The 25,901-nt window shown below is 41.7% G+C and overlaps 1 protein-coding gene across 1 annotated transcript in view; it reads left to right on the plus strand.

Moving 5' to 3' along the window:
* Window positions 1–9,031: 9,031 nt before the first annotated feature.
* The window catches only part of LOC133507006 (dihydropyridine-sensitive L-type skeletal muscle calcium channel subunit alpha-1-like), a 75,210-nt gene continuing 58,340 nt past the window's right edge, over window positions 9,032–25,901 (plus strand). The window contains exons 1-13 of the mRNA XM_061831516.1: window positions 9,032–9,219; window positions 9,502–9,607; window positions 19,830–19,969; window positions 20,147–20,289; window positions 21,132–21,284; window positions 21,545–21,750; window positions 21,855–21,958; window positions 22,080–22,225; window positions 23,590–23,671; window positions 23,797–23,957; window positions 24,252–24,477; window positions 25,032–25,239; window positions 25,739–25,859. Coding sequence (XP_061687500.1) covers window positions 9,032–9,219; window positions 9,502–9,607; window positions 19,830–19,969; window positions 20,147–20,289; window positions 21,132–21,284; window positions 21,545–21,750; window positions 21,855–21,958; window positions 22,080–22,225; window positions 23,590–23,671; window positions 23,797–23,957; window positions 24,252–24,477; window positions 25,032–25,239; window positions 25,739–25,859 — 1,984 coding nt within the window. The remainder of the gene's footprint in view (window positions 9,220–9,501; window positions 9,608–19,829; window positions 19,970–20,146; window positions 20,290–21,131; window positions 21,285–21,544; window positions 21,751–21,854; window positions 21,959–22,079; window positions 22,226–23,589; window positions 23,672–23,796; window positions 23,958–24,251; window positions 24,478–25,031; window positions 25,240–25,738; window positions 25,860–25,901) is intronic.

Genomic DNA, 25,901 nt, shown 5'->3' on the forward strand with positions numbered 1-25,901 from the left:
TATTTACGGTTAAAAAGGGATTAAAAAAAACACCACTTTCATTCGTATATAAAAGTTGATAGAATGTTTGATTCTTAAATAGTGTATCATCATCCAGTTGACTGCAGAGGTTGTGATTTGAGATTGACTGATGTGCTTCATGGGATTTTTCGGGGACTCCAGTTCTGTCCCTCATTCCAAAACATTAATGACAGGTTAATCAGAGACTCTAAATTATCCATAGGTATGAATGTGAGTTTGCCAGGCAACCAGTTCAGTGTGTACTCCGCCTCTCATCCAAAGTCATCTGGGATAGGCTCCAGCACAACAGTAACCCGAATGAGGATATAGGGTACAGAGAATGGATGGATGGATGGATGGATAGTGACTGTCCTCTTTTGTAGCTGACAATCTGCCGTGTTAGTGAGGTCGCCATAGATTAGTGAGGAGGCCTTGAAAAGAACACCACTCTTGAGTCATTGATGAATAGCCACAAAGATCTCTTTAAACGATTAACTATTGTTATGCAAATAATAATTATCAGAATCTTAGTACACGGTTGAATACAGAACAGATTGAATACAATATAAAGACAAGATATTTATTGTTCAAACTGATCAACTTTGTTTTGCAAATGTTCACTCATTTTGAACTTAATGCTTACAACTAGATCCCAAAAAGCTGGGACAGAATCTTGTTTACCACTGTGTTATATCACATCTCTTTTCAACAATAATCAATAAGCATTTGGGAATGGAAGACACGATATATTGAACCTTTGAAGATGGATTTTTTTTTCTCCATTCTTACTTTATGCACAGCTTCAGTTGTTTAACAGTCCAGGGTCTCCATAGTCGTATTTTCATGTTTCATATCGTGCCACACATTTTCAGTGTGAGATAGCTCTATATGGCGACCAGGCCCGCCTTGTAATTACATTATTTTATGACAAAGCCATGCCGTGGTAACATGTAGAATGTGGCTTGGCATTGTCGTTCTGGAACCCCTGAAAAAGATGTTGCTTGGATGGCAGCATATTGTTAGTCTTCTTGTCCTTTTGGTTTGTCACGTTAGGGGTCGCCACAGCGCATATTTTTTTCCATGTAAGCCTATCTCCTGCATCTTCCTCTCTAACACCAACTTCCCTCATGTCTTCCCTCACAACATCCATCAACCTTCAAATTGGTCTTCCTCTCGCTCTTTTGCCTGGCTGCTCAGTCCTCAGCACGCTTCTACCAATATAGTTACGCTCTCGCATCTGGACATGTCCAAACCATTGAAGTTTGCTCTCTTGAGCCTAATTTCCAAAACATCCGGCTTTGGCTGTCCCTCTAATGAGCTCATTTCTAATCCTATCCAACCTGCTCACTCCGAGAGAGAACATCAACATCTCCATTTCTGCCACCTCCAGTTTTGTTTCCTGTTGTCTCTTCAGTGCCACTGTCTCTAATCCGTACATCATTGATGGCCTCATCAGTTTTTTATAAACTTCGCTCTTCCACCAAACACCTTCTGCTAGCTGTTCCAACATGCTAGGACGCATTTTGTTCACTTCCTAACCACACTCACCACTGCTCTGGATTGTTGACACCAAATATTTGAAGTTGTCCACCCTCGCTATGTCTTCTCCCTGGAGCCTCACTCTTATTCCTCCACCTCTCTCATTCATGCACACACAGTGAAGAAAATTAGTATTTGAACACCCTGCTATATTGCAAGTTCTCACACTTAAAAATGATGGAAGGGTCGGAAATTTTCATTGTAGGTGCATGTCCACTGTGAGAGACAATCTAAAAATAAAAACCCAGAAATGTATGATTTTTTTAAGGATTTTTTTTTTTTGTGTGTGTGATACAGCTGCAAATAAGTATTTCAACACCTGAGAAAACCAATGTTAATATTTGGTACAGTAGACTTTGTTTGCAATTACAGAGGTCAAACGTTTCCTATAGTTGTTCACAAGGGTTACATACACTGCAGGAAGGATTTTGGCCCACTCCTCCTCACAGATCTTCTCTCGATCAGACAGGTTTCTGGCTGTCGCTGAGAAACACGGAGTTTCAGCTCCCTCCAAAGATTTTCTATTAGGTTTAGGTCTGTAGACCTGCTAGGCCATGCCAGAACCTTGATATGCGTCTTATGGACCCACTCCTTGGTTTTCCTGGCTGTTTGCTTTGGGTCATTGTCATGTTGAAAGACCCAGGCACGACCCATCTTCAATGCTCTGATTGAGGGAAAGACGTTCCCCAAAATCTCCCAATTCATGGCCGCGGTCATCCTCTCCTAATACAGTGCAGTCATCTTGTCCCATGTGCAGAAAAACACCCCCAAAGCATGATGTTACCAGTCCAATGCTTCACAGTAGGGATGGTGTTCTTGGGATGGAACTCATCAGTCGTTTTCCTCCAAACACGGTTAGTGGAATTATGACCAAAGAAGTTCAATTTCGGTCTCATCTGACCACAAAATTTTCTCCCATGACTCTTCCGTATCCTTCAAATGATCATTGGCAAACTTAAGACGGGCCTTGACATGTGCTGGTTTAAGCTGGGGAACCTTCCGTGCCATGCATGATTTCAAACCATGACGTCTTAGTGTATTACCAACAGTGACCTTGGAAATGGTGGTCCCAGCTTTTTTTCAGGTCATTGACCAAATTCTGTCGTGTAGTCCTGGGCTGATTCCTCACCTCTCCAAGGATCATTGAGACCCCACAAGGTGATATCTTGCATGGCTCCACTACGATTGAGATTTACCATGATATTTCGCTTCTTCTACTTTCCCATGATTGCTTCAACGTGGACCTTTTTTCACCAAGCTGCTTGGCTATTTCTCAATATTCCTTTCCACCCGTGTGGAGTTGTACAATTTTGTCTCTGGTGTCTTTGGACAGTTCTTTGTTCTTGGCCATGTTACAAGTGCGAGTCTAATTGATTGTATTGGGTGGACAGGTGTCTTTATGCAGTTAACGACCTCACACAAGTGAATCTGATTCAGAATAATAGAGTGGAGTTGGATTTTTAAAGGCGGACTCACAGGTCTTTGAGGGTCAGAATTCTAGCTGATAGACAGGTGTTCAAATACTTATTTTCAGCTGTATTACATAAATAAATCCTTAAAAAAAACATACTTTGTAATTCATGAATTTTTCTTTTTAGATTATCACAGGTCACGATAATAAATCGTTAAAAAAATCAGACATTGTGAGTTCTGGATTTTTCTTTGTAGATTATCTCTCACAGTGGACATGCACCTACAGTGAAAATTTCAGACCCCTCCATGATTTCTAAGTGGGAGAACTTGCAATATAGCAGGGTGTTCAAATACTTATTTTCTTCACTGTATCATCTGTTTTACTTCAGCTAATCTTCATCCACTTGCTCCTCCACCTGCTCCCTTATTTCATTGCGGATCACAATGTCATCTGCAAACATTATGGTCCAAGATGATTCCATTCTAATCTCACCTGTTAATTTATCCATTATTGCATCAAAAAGGAAGGGACTCAGAGACTCTTTTGTCACACAGAACACCAAGCACCTTCTGCTTGCTGTTTCACCCTGCTTGGACCCATTTCTTCACTTCCTTCCCGCACTCACCGTTGGTCTGTATTGTTGACCCCAAGTATTTGAAATTGTCCACTCTCGCTATCTCTTCTCGCTAGAGCTTCACTCTTTGCCCTCCACCCCTCTCATTCATGCACATATACTATGTTTTACTCCGGCTAATCTTCATACCTATCCTTTCCAGTGCGTGCCTCCGTCTTTCTAATTGTTCCCCCACCTGCTCCCTCCTTTCACTGCAGATCACAATATCATCTGCGAACATTATGGTCCAAGGGGATTCCAGTCTAACCTCATGTGTCAGCCTATCCCTGATGCACTCCCACCTCCACCTTAAATTCTTATGTCACACCTACCTCACCAGTGTTCTTCTGCCCTCATTCATGTCCTGTATTATTCTGATATATTTCTCTACCACACCAGATTTATGCATACAGTACCACTGTTCCTCTCTAGGTACTTTGTCATAGACTTTCTCTAGAAAGACACAATGTCGCTCATTCTGACCTTCTCTGTACTTTTTCACTAGCATCCTCAAGGCAAATAATGCATCTGTGGTACTCTTTCTAGGCATCTGTGGTTTTATTTCTTACTCTGTCCTGTCTAGCCTTCACGACTCTTTCCAACAATTCATTGTGTGGCTCATCAACTTTATTCCTCTATAGTTCCCACAGCTCTGCAAATCACCTTTGTTCTTAACAATGGCAACTAGCACACTTTTCCTCCATTCTTCAGGCATCTTCTCGCCTGCTAGTTTTCTGTTCAGTAAGGTGGTCCATTTCTCTCACTTTCTTCATTCATCGATTTCTCAAAGTATTATTTCCATCTATTTTGTACACTACTGGCACCAGTCAACACATTTCCATCGCTATCCTTAATCACCCTTACCTGCTGCACAACCTACCCATCATCATCCCTCTGTCTGGCCAACCTGTAGAGATCCTTTTTCTCCTTCTTTCGAGTCCAATCGTGTGTACATGTCATCATATGCCTCTTGTTTAGCCTTCACCACCTCTACCTTTGTCCTACGTCGCATCTCAATGTATTCATTTTGCCTCTGCTCAGTCCCCTGAGTAAGTCTCCTTCTTTCTTTTCCTCCCAGAAGACACTGCCAGTACCCTTCTACCTCTCTCTCTGATCACCTTGGCTGTAGTAGTCCAGTCTTCTGGGAGCTCTTCCTCTCCATTGAGAGGCTGTCTCACCTCTTTTCGAAAGGCTACACAACATTCTTGCTTTCTCGGCTTCCAGCACATGGTTCTCTGCTCTACCTTTGTCCTCTAAATCTTCCTCCTCACCACCAGAGTCATCCTACACATCCTCCTTGCTGCACATCATCCCAATTTCTATCCCTCAGTCTGGCGAACCATTAGAAATCCTTTTTCCTTCTTTTGTGTCCAACCTGGTGTACATATGCCTCTTGTTTAGCCTTCGCCACCTCAACCTTTGCCCTACATCGCATCACAATGTGTATATTTCTCCTCTCCTCAGTCCTCTCAGTGTCCCACTTCTTCACTAAACTCTTTTCTTCTATGACTTCCAGTATTTTGAGATTCCACCACCAAGGCTTCCTTCTCTTCTTTCCTACCAGAAGACACCCCAAGTACTCTTCTACCTGTCACTCATCACCTTGGCTGTAATAGTCCAGTCTTCTAGGAGCTTCTCCTGTCCACCGAAAGCATGTTTAATCTCTTTTCGAAAGACCGCACGTCTTCCTTTTTCACCTTCCACCACATGGTTCTCTGCTCTACCTTTATCTTCTTCATCTTCCTTTCCATCACTAGAGTCATCCTACACACCACCATCCCATGCTGTCGAGCTACAATCTCCCCTACAACTACCTTACATCATACTTCAGATGACATCATCTGCACAAAATATTATCCACCTGTGTAGTTTTACCTCTGCTCTTGTATGTCACCTTATGTTCCTTCCTCTTCTGAAAAAAAAGTGTTCATTACTGTCATTTCAATCCTTTTTCCAAAGTTCCCCACCATTTGTCCCTCAAACTTCCTTTCCTGGATGCCGTACTTAACATCACTTCTTCATGGCCCCCGTTTCCTTCACCAAGATGTCCTGTACAATCTACACAAATCACAGCTCTCTCTATGTCTGGGATGCTCAGCACTATTTAATTTAGTTCCTTCCAGAATGTAGCTTTCAACTTTAGGTCACATCTTACCTGTGGGCCATAGCCACTGATCACATTATAAGTAACACCCTCAATTTCAAGTGTCAGCCTCATCACTCCATCTGATACTCTTTTCACCTCAAAGACGTTCTTAGCCAGCTCTTCCTTTAAAATACCCCCTACTCCATTTCTCTTCTCATCTACTCCATGGTACAATAATTTAAACCCTGCTCCTAAAATTCTCGCCTTACTACCTTTCCACCTGCTCTCTTTGATGGACAATATATCAACCTTTCTCCTAATCATGAAGTCAACTAACTCCTGAGCTTTTCCTGTCATAGTCCCAACATTCAATGTCGCTACACTCAGTTCAGTAGGCTCTGTGCATTCCTTCTCTTCTTCTGCCATTGAATCTGGTTTCCTCCTCTTCTTTTTCTTCAACTCACAGTAGGTGAATTTCAACCAACGCCCTGCAGGTTAATGGTTCCGGGCACCGACGTTGTTAACCCGTCCTACGACTGTCACGACCCATCGGTGAGGGAAAGGACCCAAATGCAGGACTCCGGAGATGCAGAGGCAATTTGGGAAAAGTGTTTATTTGTTCCAAGGTTGGGGATCAGGCAGACAGTCAATTGGAGCAGCGGTAACCAGGACATCAGGTGTAGAAGGCAGGTCAGTGGGCAAGCAGGGATCGGTACACTGGCGATCAGTCGGGGAGAGCAGCAGTCTCAAGGGCGTCAAGCTTACGGGGTTGGTCAAAGGACAAGCGGAGGTCGGTACACAGGGGTTCAGGATCAAGAACAAATAGGTGCGGGAACAAGGCATGGACGGCAACGATCTGGCAAAGCCAGACCGTCCTATATACACACTGGGGCTAATTATCAACGATGAGGCGCAGGTGTGCACCTCCTAATCAACGCAGGTGTGGAGGGGACCTGCACAGCCAAGACTGGGACTGGCAGGACCATAACAACAACAGATCCAGTATGAGATTCTTTAGATGAATGCTCTTATCGTTTGGAAAAGTTTCACGCCGGATACCCATCCTGACGCAACCCTTTGCATTTATTCGGTTTTGGGACCGGCCTACTGATTGCACTGGCTTGTGCCCCCATGGCGCTGCATATTCTTAGTCTAATAGTATAATTATCTCGGTCATTTTTAATTTGGTGTCATGATGTCAGTAAAAAAAAAAACAGTTAATAAATTATGTTTTTTTTTTTATATGACACTTCAGATTCTCTGTCACCGAGGACATAAACTGAAAATCGTGAATAACGGCAACTGTATTCTTCCTGCTTGTTGAGTTTGTTGTTTTTTTCCTGGTTTCTCAAAAATGTTTGAAAAATAATTTGGGAAATGAATCTATTTGGCTCATGGTATGTTCCTCCATAACTCGTATGTACCTTTCAGTATTCATGGTGCCTTCCCTCACAAGGATGTAATTCATGCGATGGACACTAACACACCACAATTCCCTCATAGATGGTGGCTTTTGAACTTCAAAGGTCAAAAACAAAAGTTTTTCATCGAGAATTTGCTCAGGCAATTGTTCACAAAGTGTTGAACCCCATCCATATTTGTTTTGAACATTAAATATCTTGTCATTCTCATGTAGTCAATAAATAAATATAGATTTAAAAGATTTTGTAAATAATGGTATTTTGATTTTTTTGTTTTACACAATGTCCCAACTTCATTGGAATTGGGGTTTGTAATTTGTAATCTTTTAATCTGTTCCATATATGTTACCAGTTTAAAGTGAGACCTTATCTTTTGTAAGGGTATTAAATTGTGTATAGGTTGAAAATCATTTGCAAATCATTGGATTCTGTGTCAGTATGTTTTATACAATGTCCCAGTTCTATGGGAATTGGTATTTTTAGTTAAGGTTATCTTTTAATCTGTTCCAAATATGTTACCAGTTTAAAGTGCCAGCATCTTATCTATCACGCCATTCGAATATTTGATTGTCTAAAATGACTAAAGTCATCTTAAAATTTTAACATTCAATTTGTCAGCTTCTGCATATCTTTTGTGATTTGTACGTTAATATGATTGCATGTACAGTAATTATACGAACTACATCTCTAATGTGTCATATGAATGTGGTTGTATATGGTATCCATTTGAGCTTCACGTGTCCAGATCCTGAGCTGCAGCAGTTTGAGTGTCACGTTACTAAGCTGCAGCTGTCTGAGGACTAACACCTCTGGTGTAACTGCCTAAAAGCCGTCCCTCAAAACTGTACTAAGAATCCCACTTGGTCTTGGGCACTTGATGGCTGAACTAAACATCTATCCTAGCGTGTTGTCTATTTTGTCTAACTAGAGTAGTGTTAACTGATAATTTTCTGAAACGTTCCTGAGCCCTCATGACAATGTCCTTTACACAAATGTGTCCGTGTTTGTTGGGCTACGTAAGACATCCAAGTTCACCGGTTTTCATTGTTTTTTTTACCTTGCCGTTGACATGCAGAGATTTCTCAAGATTTTTTTTAATCTTTTGATGATAATGTAGACTGTAAATAATGAAATAAGTAAATTCCTTGTAATTGTATATTGTGAAAGGTTCTTAAACTTTTGAACTATTGTCACAAACTGTTGTTCAAAAACTGGTGAAACTCACCATTGTTTCTTGTGAACAAATGAGCCTTCCCGAGATGTTCCATTTATACCTAATCACAACACTCACCTGTTAACCAGTTCACCTGTAGAATATTCCAAAGAAGTGTTTTTTTAGCATTCCTCAACTTTAATAGCCCTTTGCTGCCCTGTCCCAGATAATTTGGGGAATATTTTCCAGGCATTAAATTGAAAATGAGGTAATAGTTACAAAAAAATGAAAAATAACCCAAAATGTTCATCAGTTTTAACAAATCTGTAGTCATTCTCATGTATTCAGTTAATTATAGTTTTAAAAGGTTTTGCAAATCATTGTATTCTGGTTGTTATTAATGTTTTTTTTTTTTTACATTTTACACAATGTTCAACTTCATTGCAATTGGGGTTTCCAGGATGCTAAGAAAGACACTAGGGATATGTGGCACTTTATATTTTTCATTGTAGAACTGTTGTAGAACATTGTAAAAATGTTTAAACCTAGTAGGTCCATCTCTCTCAAAGATAGGGACTTCCAGACAATAACCTCCCACCAGACTATATCTGTACATATCATGTCACATGTTACCATTGCCAAGTTCATTGTCTATATTTATTCTCTTGTCCAACAGTTGCTCAGTCAAGTAGTCCTCTGTAAGTAGAGTGGAGCGCTTTTCCCAGGACTCATGAAGATGAGTGGAAACGCTGCATGAACTTGTACAATAACAATTTTAGTTTTAAGTAAATAGTAAATTGTTGCAATGGCAGACTGTAGCAATCCCCCGTTATCATCCTTCATCATGGATGAAGAAACTCTGAAGAGAAAACAGAAGGAGAAGTTAAAGAAACTGATGGCCACAGGAGGCAATCCCAGACCTGCACGCTCTCTCCTCTTCTTGACACTTAGGAATCCCTTCCGACGGGCTTGCATCAGTATTGTGGAATGGAAGTATCCTCGTAGAAAGGCAAATGGATCAAAATAAATACCATGACGGGTAATTGGATAAGTACAGTTTTTGAATGAAATGTCATCTTTAGTTGGTACTTTATTTTTGAGTAAACTAAAGAGTGTGAGCAGAAATGTATTTAAATTCCATCCATTTTAAAATTTAAAAAATGTCCTTGAGGCACCAAAAACAGTTCACAATACAATGACGATCAAAAAGGGACATGATTCTTAGTCATGATTAAAAAGTATAACAGTTGGAATTTTCCTAAAAATAACTTTCAGACCTTTTGAAATCATTATCCTACTGGCCATTTTTGCCAACTGTGTGGCCCTGGCTGTGTACTTACCCATGCCTGAGGAAGACAGCAACATTGCCAATAGCAATCTGGTGAGTCATCATAAGTGTAAGGGTTGGATTTAATGTGTTGTGGTATATCGATGTGCATTTACTGTTTTATTTTTCAAACGGTCTAAATCTTGTTTTGTCAGTCAGTGATGAAACATTTCAATTTTAGATAGTTCAGATCACACATGGTCTGTCTTTTTGCCAGTTTTATTTTTTTTTCATTTGGAATAGACGTCTTTTCTTACTTAACCTTGAACTTAATTTTCACCATACCCGATAATCATTCATTGGGCTGTTAGACTAGCATTTGTCAGTATGTGCAAGTGGCTAGGTAACAATTCCTGATCAAAGAGTTAAAAGAGGTTGTTTGCTCAATTTTCAATAAAACAGATGTATACTGGATGATAAGGGTCCTTCTCCTCTTGTTAATACAAAAAGGCAAAGGAGTTGTATTTCATTAGAAAACTATTGATGACTGAAACAGTTTCTGTGACTAGAACTGCATTCAGATGGGAGTTAAAATCCATCCATTCAGTTTATCGCTTATCCTTGTAAAGGTTACGGGTGAGCTGGTGCTTACCCCAGCCACCTTCAGACGAGAGGTGGGATACAGCCTTGACTGGGCGCAAGCCAATTGCAGGGCACATCCATCCATCCATTCCCTCAACCACTTATCCTCACAAAGGTCACAGGGGTGCTTGACCCGTATCCCATACCCCATATCCCATCGGGCAGAAGGTACAACCTGAACTGGTTACCAGCCTATTGCAGCGCACATAGACACAAACAACAGTCACACCCACAATCACACATACTCTATGGGCAATTTAGTCTCCAATTATTGTATGTTTTTTGGATGTGGGGGCAATCCGGAGCCCCTGGAGAAAATCCACGCAGACACGGTGAGAACATGCACACTCTACACAGGCAGGGCCAGGATTTGAACCACGGTCGTCAGAACTGTGAGGCCAACACGTTAACCAGTTGTGCCCACAGGGCACAAGTACACAAAAATAAACAAATGAACATTCACTCACATTCACACCTAAGGAAAATTTAGAGGAGTGGTTCTCATCGGGTGGATTGGGATCCAAAAGTGGGTTTTGGACAGGTAGGAAAAATGTAAACGGGGTCTTTGGTTTATGATGGTACCGACATACAATTTTGTTTTACATTTGATTGTTTTAGATAAATGGGATTTCATACAAATTGGGAATTTAATGACATTTGAACTTTAGCATTGCATTAGTGTAATTTTGTCACAGTTGGGGCGAGTGAAGGGTGAGGGAGACAGGGAGGACTCAGATGCAGGGAAGCAGGAAAGCAAAGGCAGGTGCAGAGAAATCTCAAAAATCTTAAGTAAGAACCAAAAATTCTCAGAATAACAATGTATGATTTAAAACTATCCTAAAAACTTGACATGACTTTCAAAAACACGATGACCAACGAAGCAACAAGCAACACGTGACAAAGACAATGGACCAACAAGGAAAGAAAACAGGGGGATAAATACACAGAACTTGAAGAAACAACGAGAAAGACCTTGACAAGATGAGAGTGACTGGAAGGAGCTGATTGGTCAACACAAGGTAGGAGTGCAAACACAAAGAAGTGGACACGACCGAAATACCAGCGCACAAGACATGGAACACATGAAAAACAAAACCAACCCAACCAAAAATGAGAACATGGCAAGGTGAGGAATAGACAATGTTCATACTTATGTAACAAAAATTTGTAGGAGTGGTACTCTGTCACTAGCTGAACACCCAGCGGATTGTGAAATATAATACTTGCCTTTTTTTGTGAAAATAATAAGGCCATGCATCAGAAAGATAATGGCACATTGAATGTATTTGTACATCTTACATACTTGGGGCGGCACGGTGACTCAGCTGGTAAAGCGTTGCCCTCACAGTTCTGAAGACTCGGGTACAATCCCGGCCCCGCTTCTGTGGAGTTCGCATGTTCTCCCCGTGCCTGCGTGGGTTTTCTCCGGGCTCTCCTGTTTCCTCCCACATCCCAAAATCATGCAACATTATTTGGACATTCTAAATTGCCCCTCAGTGTGATTGTGAGTGCGGCTTTTTGTCTCTATATCCCCTGCGATTGGCTGGCAACAAGTTCAGCGTGCACCCTGCCTCCTGCGCATTGACAGCTGGGATAGGCTCCAGCACTCACCGTGACCCTCGTGAGGATAAGTGTCAAAAGAAAATGGATGGATATACTAGGTAAGGGACTTTCATAAAAAGAAGAGATAAGTTCCAACTAGATTCAAGTGAAGCTACCCATTTTCTGTGTAATTGTGATCATTTAATTTGTCTTGCACTTTGAACATTGTAGCATGCAAGCAACAAAAAAAGTAATGTGGAAAACTACAGCACACATGTTTTTAAAGGCCTTTCGAGGATCCATTATCTGATCATGGTTGAGGGATTTGTGCGTCCCAATGATGCTAGGAGCTATGTTGTCTGTTGGCAGGATCACCCGTGCCATACTGGTCCAAGGTGAGGGACCAGACAAAGCATTCTCAAAGACACCTTATGATGGGTACAAATATTGGACCAGGTTTTTTCTTGCTCAGACTCAGGTCATCCCCCCGACAGAATCAGCCCTGGAAGTGCAGCTTGATTGTGAGTGCGTGGTGGTCGGCCCTGCACCCATTGGGCTTGGTCATGCACAGCCCAAAAAGACAACATGGGTCGACCTTCCATGGGGTCACCAACTGTGGGAAGGGCCAAGGGCATCCAGCTGCAGTTTGACCTGGGAGGCATCCCAAGACCCTGGTAGTCCAATCCCCAGTTACAGAAATTGGCTCTAGGGATGTAGAACATCACCTCTCAGGCAGGGAAAGAACCTGAGCTGGTGTGCGAGGTCAAGAAACTCTGCATGGATACAGACTAGCTGACCTCAACACACAGCTTGGGGTATTTTACAACAGTTTTCACACGGGTTTGGGCTCTCTTCCACTCTGGGGTTACCCACGGCGTGAGGTGCCAAGCAGATGTGAGTATATTAATTGACCCGGACTCAGTGCTTCTGAATTGGGGTTTACCACAGTGGATGAGAAGGTCAGTGTTCCTTTGCCTCCGGGTGGTCGGATAGGATGGGTCCTCACTGTTATCTGCGTCCATGTACCAAACAGCAGCTTGGAGTACACAACCTTCTTGGAGTCCTTGGAGGGGCTGATGGAGTGTCTCCTGCTGGGGACTACCTCATTTTGGTGGGGAAACTCAACACTCACTTGGGCAATGACAGAGAGATCTGAAGGGGAGTGATTGGGATGAATTAACACCCCCGAGTGTTCTCTGGTTGGACCATGGATTGTCCAAAACGAACATCATGTTAAGACATAAGGGTGTTCATATCTGCGATTGGGACCTGGACATTCTCAACTGTAGTTCGTTGATCGACTTTGTTGACATGTCTTCAGACTTGTGGCTGCATGCTTTGGAACCTTAGGTGAAGATGGTTCAGAGCTGTCAACCGATTAGGACCTGGTGATTTTCTGGGTCTGATGGTGGGGTAAGAGTCCTGGCTGACCTGGAAGACCCAAGCGTTATCTTGGGGTTTGCCGAGAATGTCTGGCAGAGACCCCTGTCAGAAGGAGTTTCAACTCCCACCTCAGCCAGAACTTAGCCCACGTCCTGAGGGAGGCAGGGGACATTGAGTCTGAGTGGACAATGTTCCTTGACCTCATTGATGAAGCAGCCAAACAAAGCTGTGCCATTAGGCAATCGATATGTGTTGTAGTGGCAATCCTCAATCCCATTGTTGGACTCCACCATCTACAGATGGTGTCAAGCTGAAGGAGTTCTATCAGGCCTTTTGGCTTGTGGAACTCTGGAGGGAACTGATGTGTACCAGTAAGCCAAGTGGAATATGGGTTGTGTCTTAACTGAGGAAAAAAGTTGGGCGTGGAAGGTGTTTGGTGAGGCCATAGAGAAAGACCTCCAAATAGCTTTGAGGAAATTCTGATCAACCATCCAGGAGTTCAGGTGGGTGGAGCAGTGCACCACAAAAACTGGATATGGTGAGGAGGGGATGGTACTGACCTGAAATTGAGGGGGTCTGTTTTGTTGGCCTCAGCATAATGTCTCTGCTTTTTGCCGATGTTGTGGGTCTGATGGTTTCAAGAAGCTGTGACCTTGCTGGAGTGTTGCCCAGCCGAATGTGAAGTGGGTGGTATAAAAATCAGCTCCTCCAAGTCTGAGTCCATAGTCCTAAGTCAGAAAAGAGTGCGGTGCCCTCTTTAATTTGGGAGATAGACAGATGGATCTGTGCAGCATCTGCAGTGATCTGGACTCCTTATCGGTCTGACATTGTGAAGGAAAAGGTGAGCCAAAAGTCAAAGCTATCTATGTACTGGTTGATCTACATTCTTATCAGCTTGTCAGGAGCTATGGGACGTGACAGAAAGAACACGATCACAGATACAAGTGGCCGAAAGGAATTTACCCCGCAAGGTGTCCAGGCTTTCGCTCAGAGGTGAGTGAGAGGCTCGGTCATCCAGGACGGGGGCTCAGAGTAGAGCCGTTACTCCTCCGCATCGAGAAGAGCATGATAAGGTGGCTCAGAGATCTATTGAGGATGCCCCTTGGACACCTGCCCTCTCAGAACAGCAAATAGAACACTAAGAAAATTTATGACAAGGTGGATAGCATTTCACAACACTGAACAGTGAACAGAGCAGTAATTAATGACATACTGTATTTTCAGGATTGCATGGTGGAGTAGTCGTAACATGTTGGCCTCACAGTTCTGAGGACACGGGTTCAATCCCAGCCCTCCCTGTGTGGAGTTTGTATGTTCTCCCTGTGCTTGTGTGGGTTTTCTCTGGGCATTCTGGTTTCCTTCCACATCCCAAAAATATGTATTAATTGGACACTTTAAATAGCTCTCAGGTGTGATTGTCAGTGCGGCTGTTTATCTCTATATACCCTGCGATTGGCTGGCAACCAGTTGAGGGTGTACCCCACCTTCTGCCCATTGACAGTTGGGATAGGCTCTGGTACTCCCACGACCCTTGTGAGGATAAGCGGCCAAGAAAACGGATGGATGGATGCATTCATCATCAAATATATTAAACGTTGAAATATTAACAAACCATGTTTGGTTTGATAAAAAGGATGTCAATGACAAAAGTACAATCAGAACTACACGTTTTTTTTTATAACAGTGTATGAGTACATTTATTTTGATTGTTTAGCATGGGAGGACAAATATACAAGGACACGCATGGGTTCATGTAACTATTTTATCCCCGTGACGGGCAGTAGTAAAAGTCACTCAATGTTATGTATCTAAAATAGACTGGGATCATGCTCGCAGTGTTAAAGCAGAGAGTGGATGTCTTCAATGAAACGGGAGAGGCCATAAAAACATTACAACACAGTGTGGGTTCGTAAGTGAGTAGAATATAGAGAATTCAAAACAAGTGAGAAAAGCAACATAAAACAAATGCAGCAGATATTGTATATCAATTGGTTGAAATGTTTACGAAACCAGAAAGCTCACATGATGCCTTTCCATAGGCTGGTGTGAAAAACTCCACATCCATCCATTCATCCATTTTCTTTGCTGCTTATCCTCACGAGGGTTGCGGGGAGTGCTGAAGCCTATCCCAGCTGTCAAGGGGCAGGAGGCGGGGCACACCCTGAACTGGTTGCCAGCCAATCACAGGGCATATAGAGACAAAAAGCCGCACTCACAATCACATCTTGGGGCAATTCAGAGTGTTCAATTAATGTTGCATGTTTTTGGGATGTGGGAGGAAACCGGAGACCCTGGAGGAAACCCACGCAGGCATGCGGAGAACATGCAAACTCCACACAGGTAGTTCTGGGATTGAACCCGGGACTTGAGAACTGTGAGGCCAACACTTTACCAGCTGATTCACCGTGCTGCCCAGTGCAATTCTCAATGCAATTTTATGGTCGTTCAGAATGGGTAGGTAAATACGAGATTAATCTGAAAGCAAATGGTACTGTGTAGTATATTATAATAGCCACAATGTTATCAAGAACACAGGATCTATAGTTTATCATATCATATAATATGGTTGTGCCTCATCATTTAATTTCAATGAATATTTCCACTAAATTCTTTTCAGTGAATACAACATGGTTGAACTTAAACTTCTGATTAATTCGACCCAATGATAGCATATACAGACTGAACAGGAGGGGTCCAAGAACTGACCCTTTGGAGACCCATAGGTCATTGCCATTTGTTTAGATTGAGCACTTCCAATGGTTACAAAGTAGCTCCTTTCCTCCAGGTATGACCTGAAGCATTTAAGGACCGTTCCATCGTAGTCCTCTCCACGTTTCCAATCTGTTCAGCAGTATATTATGAATTACCATATCAAAAGCCGCACTGAGATCTAATAAGACCAAAATTGACACCTTTCCTGAGTCAGTATTCAACCTTATATCAATCAATCAATCCATCCATCCATTTTCTTATCCTGAGGAGGGTCACTGGAGTGCTGGAGCCTATCCCAGCTCTCAACGGGCAGGAGGGAGTGTACACCCTGAACTGGTTGCCAGCCAAGAGCAGGGCACATCGAGACAAACAGCCACACTCACAATCACACCTGAGGGCAATTTAGAGTGTCCAATTAATGTCGCGTGTCTTTGGCATATGGGACGAAATCGGAGTGCCTGGAAAAAACCCACACACGCATGGGGAGAACATGGAAAATCCACATAGGTGGGCCCAGGATTGACCCCGGGACCTCAGAACTGTGAGGCCAACGCTTTCCAGCTGTTCCACCGTGCCAACCTTATATCATTTAATATTTTGATAAGAGCAGATTTGTACTGTGATGAGTTTGTAAACCTGACTGAAATGTGTCAAAAATCTATTTAAATTCAAGAAATTTCCGAGTTTCTCATCAATATTAGCTCTGAAAGGGAGATTCGAGATGGGTCTACAGCTTGCTCATATGGAAGTATCCAACGCTCTGTTTTTTAGAAGAGGCTTAATAGCAGCTACTTTAAGAATTTTAAGAAACATGCCAGACTGAAGTGAGCAATTGATTATTTGCTACAAATCAGCTAGCACTCTTTTCACAATAGTTTTGAAAAAGTCAGATGGTATTGAGTCAAGACAGCTCGTTGATGGTTTCAACTGATGAACTGTTTTCTCCAGTTTTTCGGCCAACTGTATCTCATTTTGACATGGTAATACAGTTTTCCATGGGTGACTTCAGATGCGGTATCATTTAAAATACACCTAAAGGTGGATGATATATTTTTCTGGGTTCAGTTCAGCGTGTACTCTGCCACTCACCCACTGCCATCTGGGATTGGCTCTCGCTCTCATCACACCTGCCTCCCTAGTGCAGGTAATGGGTGTAGAAAGTAGTTGAATGGGTATAGAAATAAACCCTTTGATATCTATCTGGAACTGTAAATATCCAGCCATCCATTCATCTATTTTCTGAGACGCTTATCCTCACAAGGGTCACAGGAGATTCCAGGGCCAATCCCAGCTTCAAGTGGGGAAGGCCAGTGACAAAGTCCACTGCAATGTGAGACCATGGGCGATCTGGAATTGGCAAAGGGTGCAGGATACTGGCTGGAGCCAGGTGCGAGAGCTTCCGTCGGGCGCAGATTGTCCAGGCTTGAATGACCTCTTGTGTGTCTTTAATGAGATTGGGCCACCAGAGGTGTTGCTGGAGGAATTAGGTTGTACAGATGATGCCAGGATAACAGGTTAGTCTCGCGCTGTGGGCCAATTGCAGGACTTTGCAACATGCCAAATCTGGGACGAACAGGTGGTCAAGGGAACCCACTCTTGGGGTCAGGTTGGGTCTTTTGGGATTCCTTGAAAACCTGCTCAAGCTTGTGGAACTAGAGCAGGGGTCGGGAACCTTTTCGGCTGAGAGAGGCATAAACAACAAATATTTCAAAATGCACTTCCAAAAGAGCCATACAATATTTTTTAAAACTAAATACAAGTGTATTCATGCATTTTATGTAAGACCAACACTTTAAGAGTACAATAAATCTCTAAATTCTTTGAAATTCGACTTCTTTGCTGATGCCTTTTACGTCTGTTTCATACATCATTAAATTAAACTTCATGCAGCCTTTGAGAATTCCATCCGTTGTTCGTGAATGTAGGTTGGTCTTAATGTATTTTCTAAATGTGAGAAAGACTTTTCAAGTGCATAGGTAAAACCAAACATTGTCAGTACAGCAATACTCACGCGGTAGTGTGTGTCACATGATGGGAAGTGTATTCCAAGTTTTCATAATCAGCTAGTCTGCAGGTTTAATTTTTTTCATTTCTCCCCACTTATGTGCGCTCACCAACAATGCTTGCCAACAGAGGCGTGTCTTATTTGTTTGATTAGCTTGTCTTTACGTAAAAAAGTGTCAATAAGTTCATTGGCAACAACAAGCAAGACTGTTTTGCCACACTCCCCATCTGTGAATGGTTTTCTGTTTTCGCTCAATTGCGAAAGCACCAGCAAAGCTACACTATATGAATTGCAGTCACCTTGTTGTGTCCAAACAAAGAGTTGCTGCTAACTAGTTTGGACTCTGGAGAGTAGCTCTTCACAGGCTTTCTTCCTACTGTTCCCCGCAGGCTATTTTGATCCAATGACATGTGTATAGCGTGTGTCGAAGTGCCACTTTACATTTCAGCATTTCATCATTGCAATTTTGTCATTACAAATTAGACACAAAGGAACCTTCTTCTACACAAAGATGAAGAAGTAAGATGAAAGCCATTTCTCAAAGATAGCCATAAAAAGTCTTGTTTAAAGTTTGCCACAAGCCACCTGGGAGACACACCAAACATATGGAAGAAGGTGCTCTGGTCAGATGAAACCAAAATCAAACCTTTTGGTCCCAATGGAAAACGATATGTTTGGCGTAAAAGCAAGACAGCTCATCACCATGAACACACCATCCCCACTGTCAAACATGTTGGTGGCAGCCTCATGGTTCTGGCCTGCTTTTCCTCAGCAGGGACAGGGAACATGAATGAATGGAGCCAAATACAGGACCATTCTGGAAGAAAACTTGTTGGAGTCTGCAGAAGACCTCAGACTGGGACGGAGATTTATCTTCCAATAGGAAAATGATCCAAAACACAAAGCCAAATCTACAATGGAATGGTTCATTGAATGGAATGGCGGTGGGGGCCGGGGGGGGGGGGGGGGGCTGGGGGGCTGGCTCGAACGGAGTGGGCTATGTACATGTAAAAAGGGTTTGTACTTACAAAAAAATCCTATGACAAAATGACTTCCGGAACAGATTCATTGAAAAAGTAGAGGTACCACTGTATACAAAAGTCAACTGACTATTCAGTGACAGACCTAATGCCTTGAGAGAGCGAAAGGAGATGCCGGGTACTTTGCCCTGGATGGGGTGATCAAAAACTTTGTGGAGTTCAATGGAAAAGGGGTTGAATGAATGGAGAACTGGGGAGGAATTATTTTATAATGCAGTGGACCATTTAGCAGCTTTACTGCGCAGGAGTTTAGTGACCTACGCTACTTTTGAACATTCAGTGGGATCAATGTATGGTTCGATGTTGAATGTGAGTGAACAGTAGAAACTTTACATAAACACTGCATAAGGAATACGTAGCAGAGGTGGGTCGATTATAAAATGGTAAGAAAGATGGAATACCTGTTGCCTGAGAGATTGGAATGATTCCATGATTTCCTGGAGGGTGAGTGTTGCTGTTTATGCCTTTGGGGTACTTGGTCCATGATGACCAAAGTATTCTGTCATGAGTTAAGAGGAGCAGGACCAGCAAGCAGGCAGAGGCAGATGTAGTATGATGAACAATGTATTGATGATGGTTAAGGATGTGATCCAGGAAGTGTTGCAGGCAGAGGAGTGAATTAACAGGCACCTGGCTTGTTGGCTGGAATGACATGGGACTGGGACACCGGGGAGGACTAAGAATGAGTAGACACAAGAGTTACCAAAGGAATAAGGAAGAGTGGAGCATACTTGAGTCTGGTGTGCAGTAGTAGCTCTAGGATATGCTGCAATACTTTGGTGTCGAACTTGGGAAAGAGGCAGGGCTAAATAGCGGTAGTGATGGCTGATTGAGGTGCTGAAAGAGAGCGAGGATGGGGAGAGAGAGAACAAGCATATGGCAGGGTGTGACATATACATATATAGCGGATGCTATATAATACGTATACTAATACTGAATGATGGTTGTGGTAGTTTTGAGTTTAGTTTCAGTTTTAACTGTCATGTTTTTTTTCTCCATTTTTCTCTTGCAGGAAAGCCTGGAATACATTTTCCTCATCATATTCTCTGTAGAATGTTTCCTGAAAATAGTTGCCTATGGATTTCTTTTTCATGCTGATGCTTACTTAAGAAACTGCTGGAATATTTTAGACTTTGTTTGTGTATCAGTTGGGTAAGTTGGTATTTTTCACTATATTTTACTGTCATTTGTTTAGAAATTGTGATTGTGTATAACTTAAATATGAGTATGAATTTGGAATTTTGTTTAGCAATACTTCTTTATTTATCAAAACTGTCTCTTGGGGTTCCAGTTATAATACTACTTCATTGAACAATTTTGCTCTTTCAGACTGTTCACTGTGGCTGTGGATGCTATTAATCACATCAGTGGAGTGGAACCAGTAGTTGGCGAAAAAGGTGGTGGTTTCGATATGAAAGCTCTGAGGGCATTCAGAGTCCTTCGACCTTTGAGACTGGTGTCTGGAGTCCCAAGTAAGAATACACATTTTTCTAAACAAACTTTTGTCCCATCCATCCATCTTCTACAATTTCTCCGGGTCAGGTTGTGGGACAATAGCTTTAACAGGGATACCCAGACTTCCCCTTCCCCAGTAACTTCATCGAGGTCTTCCAGAGGGATCCCAAGGTATTATGAGGCCAGCCGAGAGACATAGTCTCTCCAGATGTGTCCTGGGTTGTCCCAGGGGTCTCTTTCCAGTTGTACGTGCCTGGAAAACTTCACCAGGGTGGCGTCTGGGGAGGCATCTGAATCAGATGGCCCACCCACCTCATTTGGCTCCTCTCAATGTGGATTAGCAGAAGCTCAACACTGAGCCCCTCCCAGATGACTGAGCTTCTCATCCTATGTGTAAGGGAGAGCCCGAACACCCTGCAAAAGAAACTAATTTCAGCTTCTTGTATCCGGGATCTTGTTCTTTCGGTCACAACCTACAGCTCGTGACCATTGGTGAGGGTAGGAACATAGATTGACTGCTAAATTAAGAGCTTTCGACTCAACTCCCTCTTTACCACTTTTGTCCCAATGATCCAATAATATCAGGCAGCATTTTTCCACTTTGTTCAGAGCAGAGATTTTCAACAATCACAGAGCTGAAACTCACTGAATTCCTTGTCAGTACGTGATGGTACCAATTAAGTAATTTTAAAATTATTCTGTGTAACAGTACAAAAGGCCGCAATACTGCAAACAGTTTGTTGTCGATACACACATTTCTGGAGAACCATGGAAAACTAAAAAACCTTTGCAGATTGGCTGATTTTGTATGGATATCAAAAACTAATTTGATTCTAAAATGCATTTTGTTTTTCCTTAGGCCTGCAAGTGGTCATGAACTCCATTCTGAAATCCATGCTGCCCTTGTTTCACATAACCCTACTGGTCTTTTTCATGGTTACCATCTACTCTATCATGGGTCTTGAGCTTTTCAAATGTAAAATGCATAAAACTTGCTACTACACAGGCACAGGTATTTTGTGTTTATTTTATTTATTTATTTATTTTGTCATTCCAAACATGTAGTGCTGTCAGTGCTACTTTGGTGGGATTGGGATTTACATGTATATGTATAACATGCACTAATTTAACTGTATGGGTACAGCTCAAACAATTTCTTTTAAAAGCATAATATATAGATAGATATATGTTCACTATTGTACCTTGACTAAGCTTTTAATATAAAGTAATGCACGGCCCTATGTTAAATGTTGTCATTTTGTTCATTTTCAGACATCATTGCTACAGTGGAGAATGAAAAGCCTGCCCCATGTGCCCAAGCAGGGAATGGGCGTCGTTGCTCCATCAATGGGACCGAGTGTCGAGCTGGCTGGCAGGGCCCAAACCATGGGATCACTCACTTTGACAATTTGGGATTTTCAATGCTGACTGTGTACCAGTGTATCACTACACAAGGGTGGACGGATGTCCTCTACTGGGTAAAATAGGATCTGATGTTCTAGTATGTTGTGTGTATGGTGTTGTAATGTTTTCTCAAATATGAAACAGAGCAGGGATATCTAACTTAAATACCAACAAACAGGTGAATGACGCAATTGGAATGGAATGGCCTTGGATCTTTTTCACCACACTCATCCTGGTCGGTTCCTACTTCGTGCTCAACCTTGTTCTTGGTGTACTTAGCGGGTAGGAACACTTTCAGCCCTTTAACCTTTTCGATTAGTTCATTTTAGGTTTTTATTTTCTCATTTACATAACTGTTTTCATTTATATCTATTTCACTTTTTGTGGTCATCTTTATAACTAGTGAGTTCACCAAAGAGCGAGAGAAGGCCAAGTCCAGAGGTGAGTTTCAGAAGTTGAGGGAGACCCAGCAGCTGGATGAAGACCTCAAGGGTTATATGGAGTGGATCATCCAGGGTGAAGTCATGGATATGGACCAGGAGAGACAAAGTGAGGCAAACAGAAAAATGTTGAGGAATTGAATACTGGAGACAAATAACGAACAGATGCAGAACCTATTGACTCACCAAACTGCCGATATTTGCCAAGTTACTCTACTTATAAGAAAATGCGCTGAGATAAGATACAATGTAATCTACTTTGAAAGTGAAACTTTACTTGACTGAAGCTACCCACCAGAGAAATTAAGTAAACTAAGCTGCAATTAAATGACAAAAGTATCTAGGGTACATGAAATGTACTTTGTTTAGGTGTCATTTTTATAATTTTGTAATTGTACTGTTAGGGTATGAATAAGCATCTTAATTCTAAAATCTTTGGGTAGTCATGTCTGTGTAGATTCTCAATTATACAGGTCTTGCCTCAATTCAACTTTTTAGGATTTCAGGCTTCCTTCTATCCCGGTCCTGCTCCAAGTCATTGTCTTAGACTAAATGAAGAGTTTGTTTTCAAAACGAGACATAGGCATTTTTTTCAGATTTACGAAACTCGCGCCAAAATTATCCAGCTCCGAATGGATAGTTTTGGCGCGAGTTTCGTAAATCTGGAAAAAAATGCCTATGTCTCGTTTTGAAAACAAACTCTTCAAATGTTTACTTACCAAAAAATGTGTTATAGTTGCAGATGGGTGGCGCGGTGAGTGACTGGTTAGGACTTCACAGTTCTGAGAACCAAGGTTCAAATCCTGGCCTCCCTATTGTGGAGTTTGTATGTTCTTCCTATGTCATTGTGGGATTTTCCCGGGCACTCCAGTTTTATCTCACATCCCCAAAACATGCAAGGCAGGTTAATTGAAAACTCTAAATTGCCTATAGGTGTGAATGTGAGTGTGAAGGGTAATTTCTTTATATGTCTCCTTTGATTGGCTGGCAACCAGTTCAGGCTGTACCACACCTCCTGCACGAAGATAGCTGGGATATGCTCCATCACTCCTGCGACCCTTGTGAGAATAAGCAGCTAAGAAAATGGATGGATGCATAGTTTCAGATATGGTCATCATACTGCTTTATTAAATGTAGTTTTTCTTGTTATCAATTATTTAAATCAGTTATTTAAATTGACTACAAGAATTTGTTTTTTTTTAGAGAAAATAACCTCAAATATAATCCAAACGTGTACTTTTCACCTGTCTGCCCTTTTTTTTTTTACATCTTCTTGTCTAAATTTGCTTTAGACATATACATACACACACACACACCTACATATGCACACACACACACACATGCATGCATTCACACACAAAAGAATGCACACACAGGTCTGTAACATAAAGCTGTGGAAACTTCTTGATCATGATAAATCTAAGATGTCTTTATTGAGTTTCATGTCTTGTTTCTGTGTGTGTTTTTTTTCAGGTTTGCTCCCCACTGAAAATGGAGGATCAGAGGCAGGAAGTGTCGAAAAAATGGACACAATGCAATTAATAATGTATTATTAGTAGGTTTTGGCTTCTTGATTCCCATAGTTATTTATTTATTTATTTTATTGTTGACAGGCGTTCACATTACCATTGACTAACAATCACACTAAATGCAGTTTCTTTCTCTTTCTGACATACACAGTAAACAGGCTCGCAAGTGGAACCGCTGGTTACGCCGTAAATGCCGGGTGTATGTTAAGTCCAAACTTTTCTACTGGTGGGTGATTATGCTGGTCTTCTTCAATACGCTTGCTATTGCGACAGAACATCACAAGCAGTCTGAAAGGCTCTCAAACTGGCAAGGTCAGAAAACTCCACACCTGACATTTCTGCATGCAGACGGCAGTCCAATGAAACATACAATCTGGTTACAATTTGGTCACACCAAAAACAGTGATAACTTGCAGATGAACTGAAGATTGTTGAGGCAAAATACACAAAAAGACATATACTTCCTAACAGCCTTTCTCAGTTTGTCACTTTAACTTTAACCTTTTGTATGCTATACTTTTATGAATCTATTTGAATAATTGTTGTCATTCTTCTTTTGTATTTCCCCTCCGCGCCCCTGGGGGCTGAAACAACATCCACAATTAGACAACACCAATAATCTCCTGTTGTCCATGTTTTCCCTGGAGATGCTCATGAAGATGTATTCTCTCGGCTTCTCTTCATATTTCATGTCACTCTTCAATCGTTTTGACTGCTTTGTGGTGTCAACTGGCATCATGGAGCTCATCCTCGTACACATGAATATCATGTCAGTCATGGGCATCTCAGTGCTGCGGTGCATACGCCTGTTACGTTTGCTCAAAGTCACCAGGTACATTTATGTGCAGTACTTTGTGAACTAATTTTCATTAAGTAAGACATTCAAGTAGAATACTACTCACTTCAACTTTAGTTGATTGCAATTCTGTCATTTGCCTATACTGATGTAGACAAGATAAAGGACAAGATGAATGAATGCAATATTTTTCCCATTTCACTATGTGACAAGTTATGAAAATACATTTACGTGTGACCAATCTCAACAAGTCGTCTCTTGTATGTTGCCTCAAACTTCAAATTTTTCACCATAGAAATAGAGAAAATAGGGATTCTGATGGATGTTGGGTGTCTGTGTTGAATTTTCTAACTTGGGCTTGTTCAGCCTGAGTTTAAGTGGGTACTCTGGTCTTCATTTAGTACAAAAATGCGATAGATTAAATGCAGAAGTGCAGTGCAGAAAATTCAAAAAAATAATTGGGAAGAATGTTTGACTTTTGTCTGACTTTTGTGTTTGACTTATCTAAACAAAATGTAATGAATGTTATAAAATATTGCTTCAACCTGAATAATCATGATGTTCATCTGTTTTTGTATGCTATACTGCAGATACTGGACTTCTCTGAGTAATCTGGTGGCTTCTCTCTTGAACTCAGTCCGCTCTATTGCATGTTTGCTGTTACTGCTCTTCCTCTTCATTGTCATCTTCTCCCTGCTGGGTATGCAGGTGTTTGGAGGAAAGTTCAACTTTTCAAACCAACCTAAACCGCGGAGCACTTTTGACAGCTTCCCTCAAGCCCTGATAACTGTTTTCCAGGTACAAGGAGAATAAGTTATGCTTTTACAATGAGGTCTTTTTTTGTGATTGTACAAGTTTTCTACAAGTGGTTCTGGAACATTTTTTGACAACATAGGTAAGCAAAGGCACTGAAATGTAAAGGTGATATGTCCTACTAGTCTGACATATGGAACGTGTTTTGCACTGGCAGTGTAAAATAACTGAAAACCACCAGCCAGCCAGTGTTGAATGATATGCTTTCATTTCAGATCACAATATGAAACTTAAAGCAAAGAGCCTCTTGTTACTTTTTTATAATCAACCAAATGATGAAAATGAAATATTTTTGATAAACTGGGCGTGATTGATGTAAACATCTGACTCATCTCACTTCAGTCATTTAAGATTCAGCTATGTCAATGGGAAAGTGCAACACTGTATTATCAACATTCCGTCCTTTATAGAAAAACATCCATTTATTGTGATGCTATCATTACTGTTTCTTTAAATTAATTTCCACTTCCACACATTGCTTCAGATTCTTACAGGTGAGGATTGGAATGCTGTCATGTATGATGGCATAATGGCTCATGGGGGACCCAGCATGCCTGGAATCCTTGTTAGCATCTACTTCATCATCCTGTTTGTCTGCGGAAATTGTATCCTTTAAATTTGCCTGCAAGTGTCTTTCCAAATAATCA

The sequence above is a fragment of the Syngnathoides biaculeatus genome, chromosome 10 (assembly GCF_019802595.1).
Source record: "Syngnathoides biaculeatus isolate LvHL_M chromosome 10, ASM1980259v1, whole genome shotgun sequence".
NCBI lineage: Eukaryota > Metazoa > Chordata > Actinopteri > Syngnathiformes > Syngnathidae > Syngnathoides > Syngnathoides biaculeatus.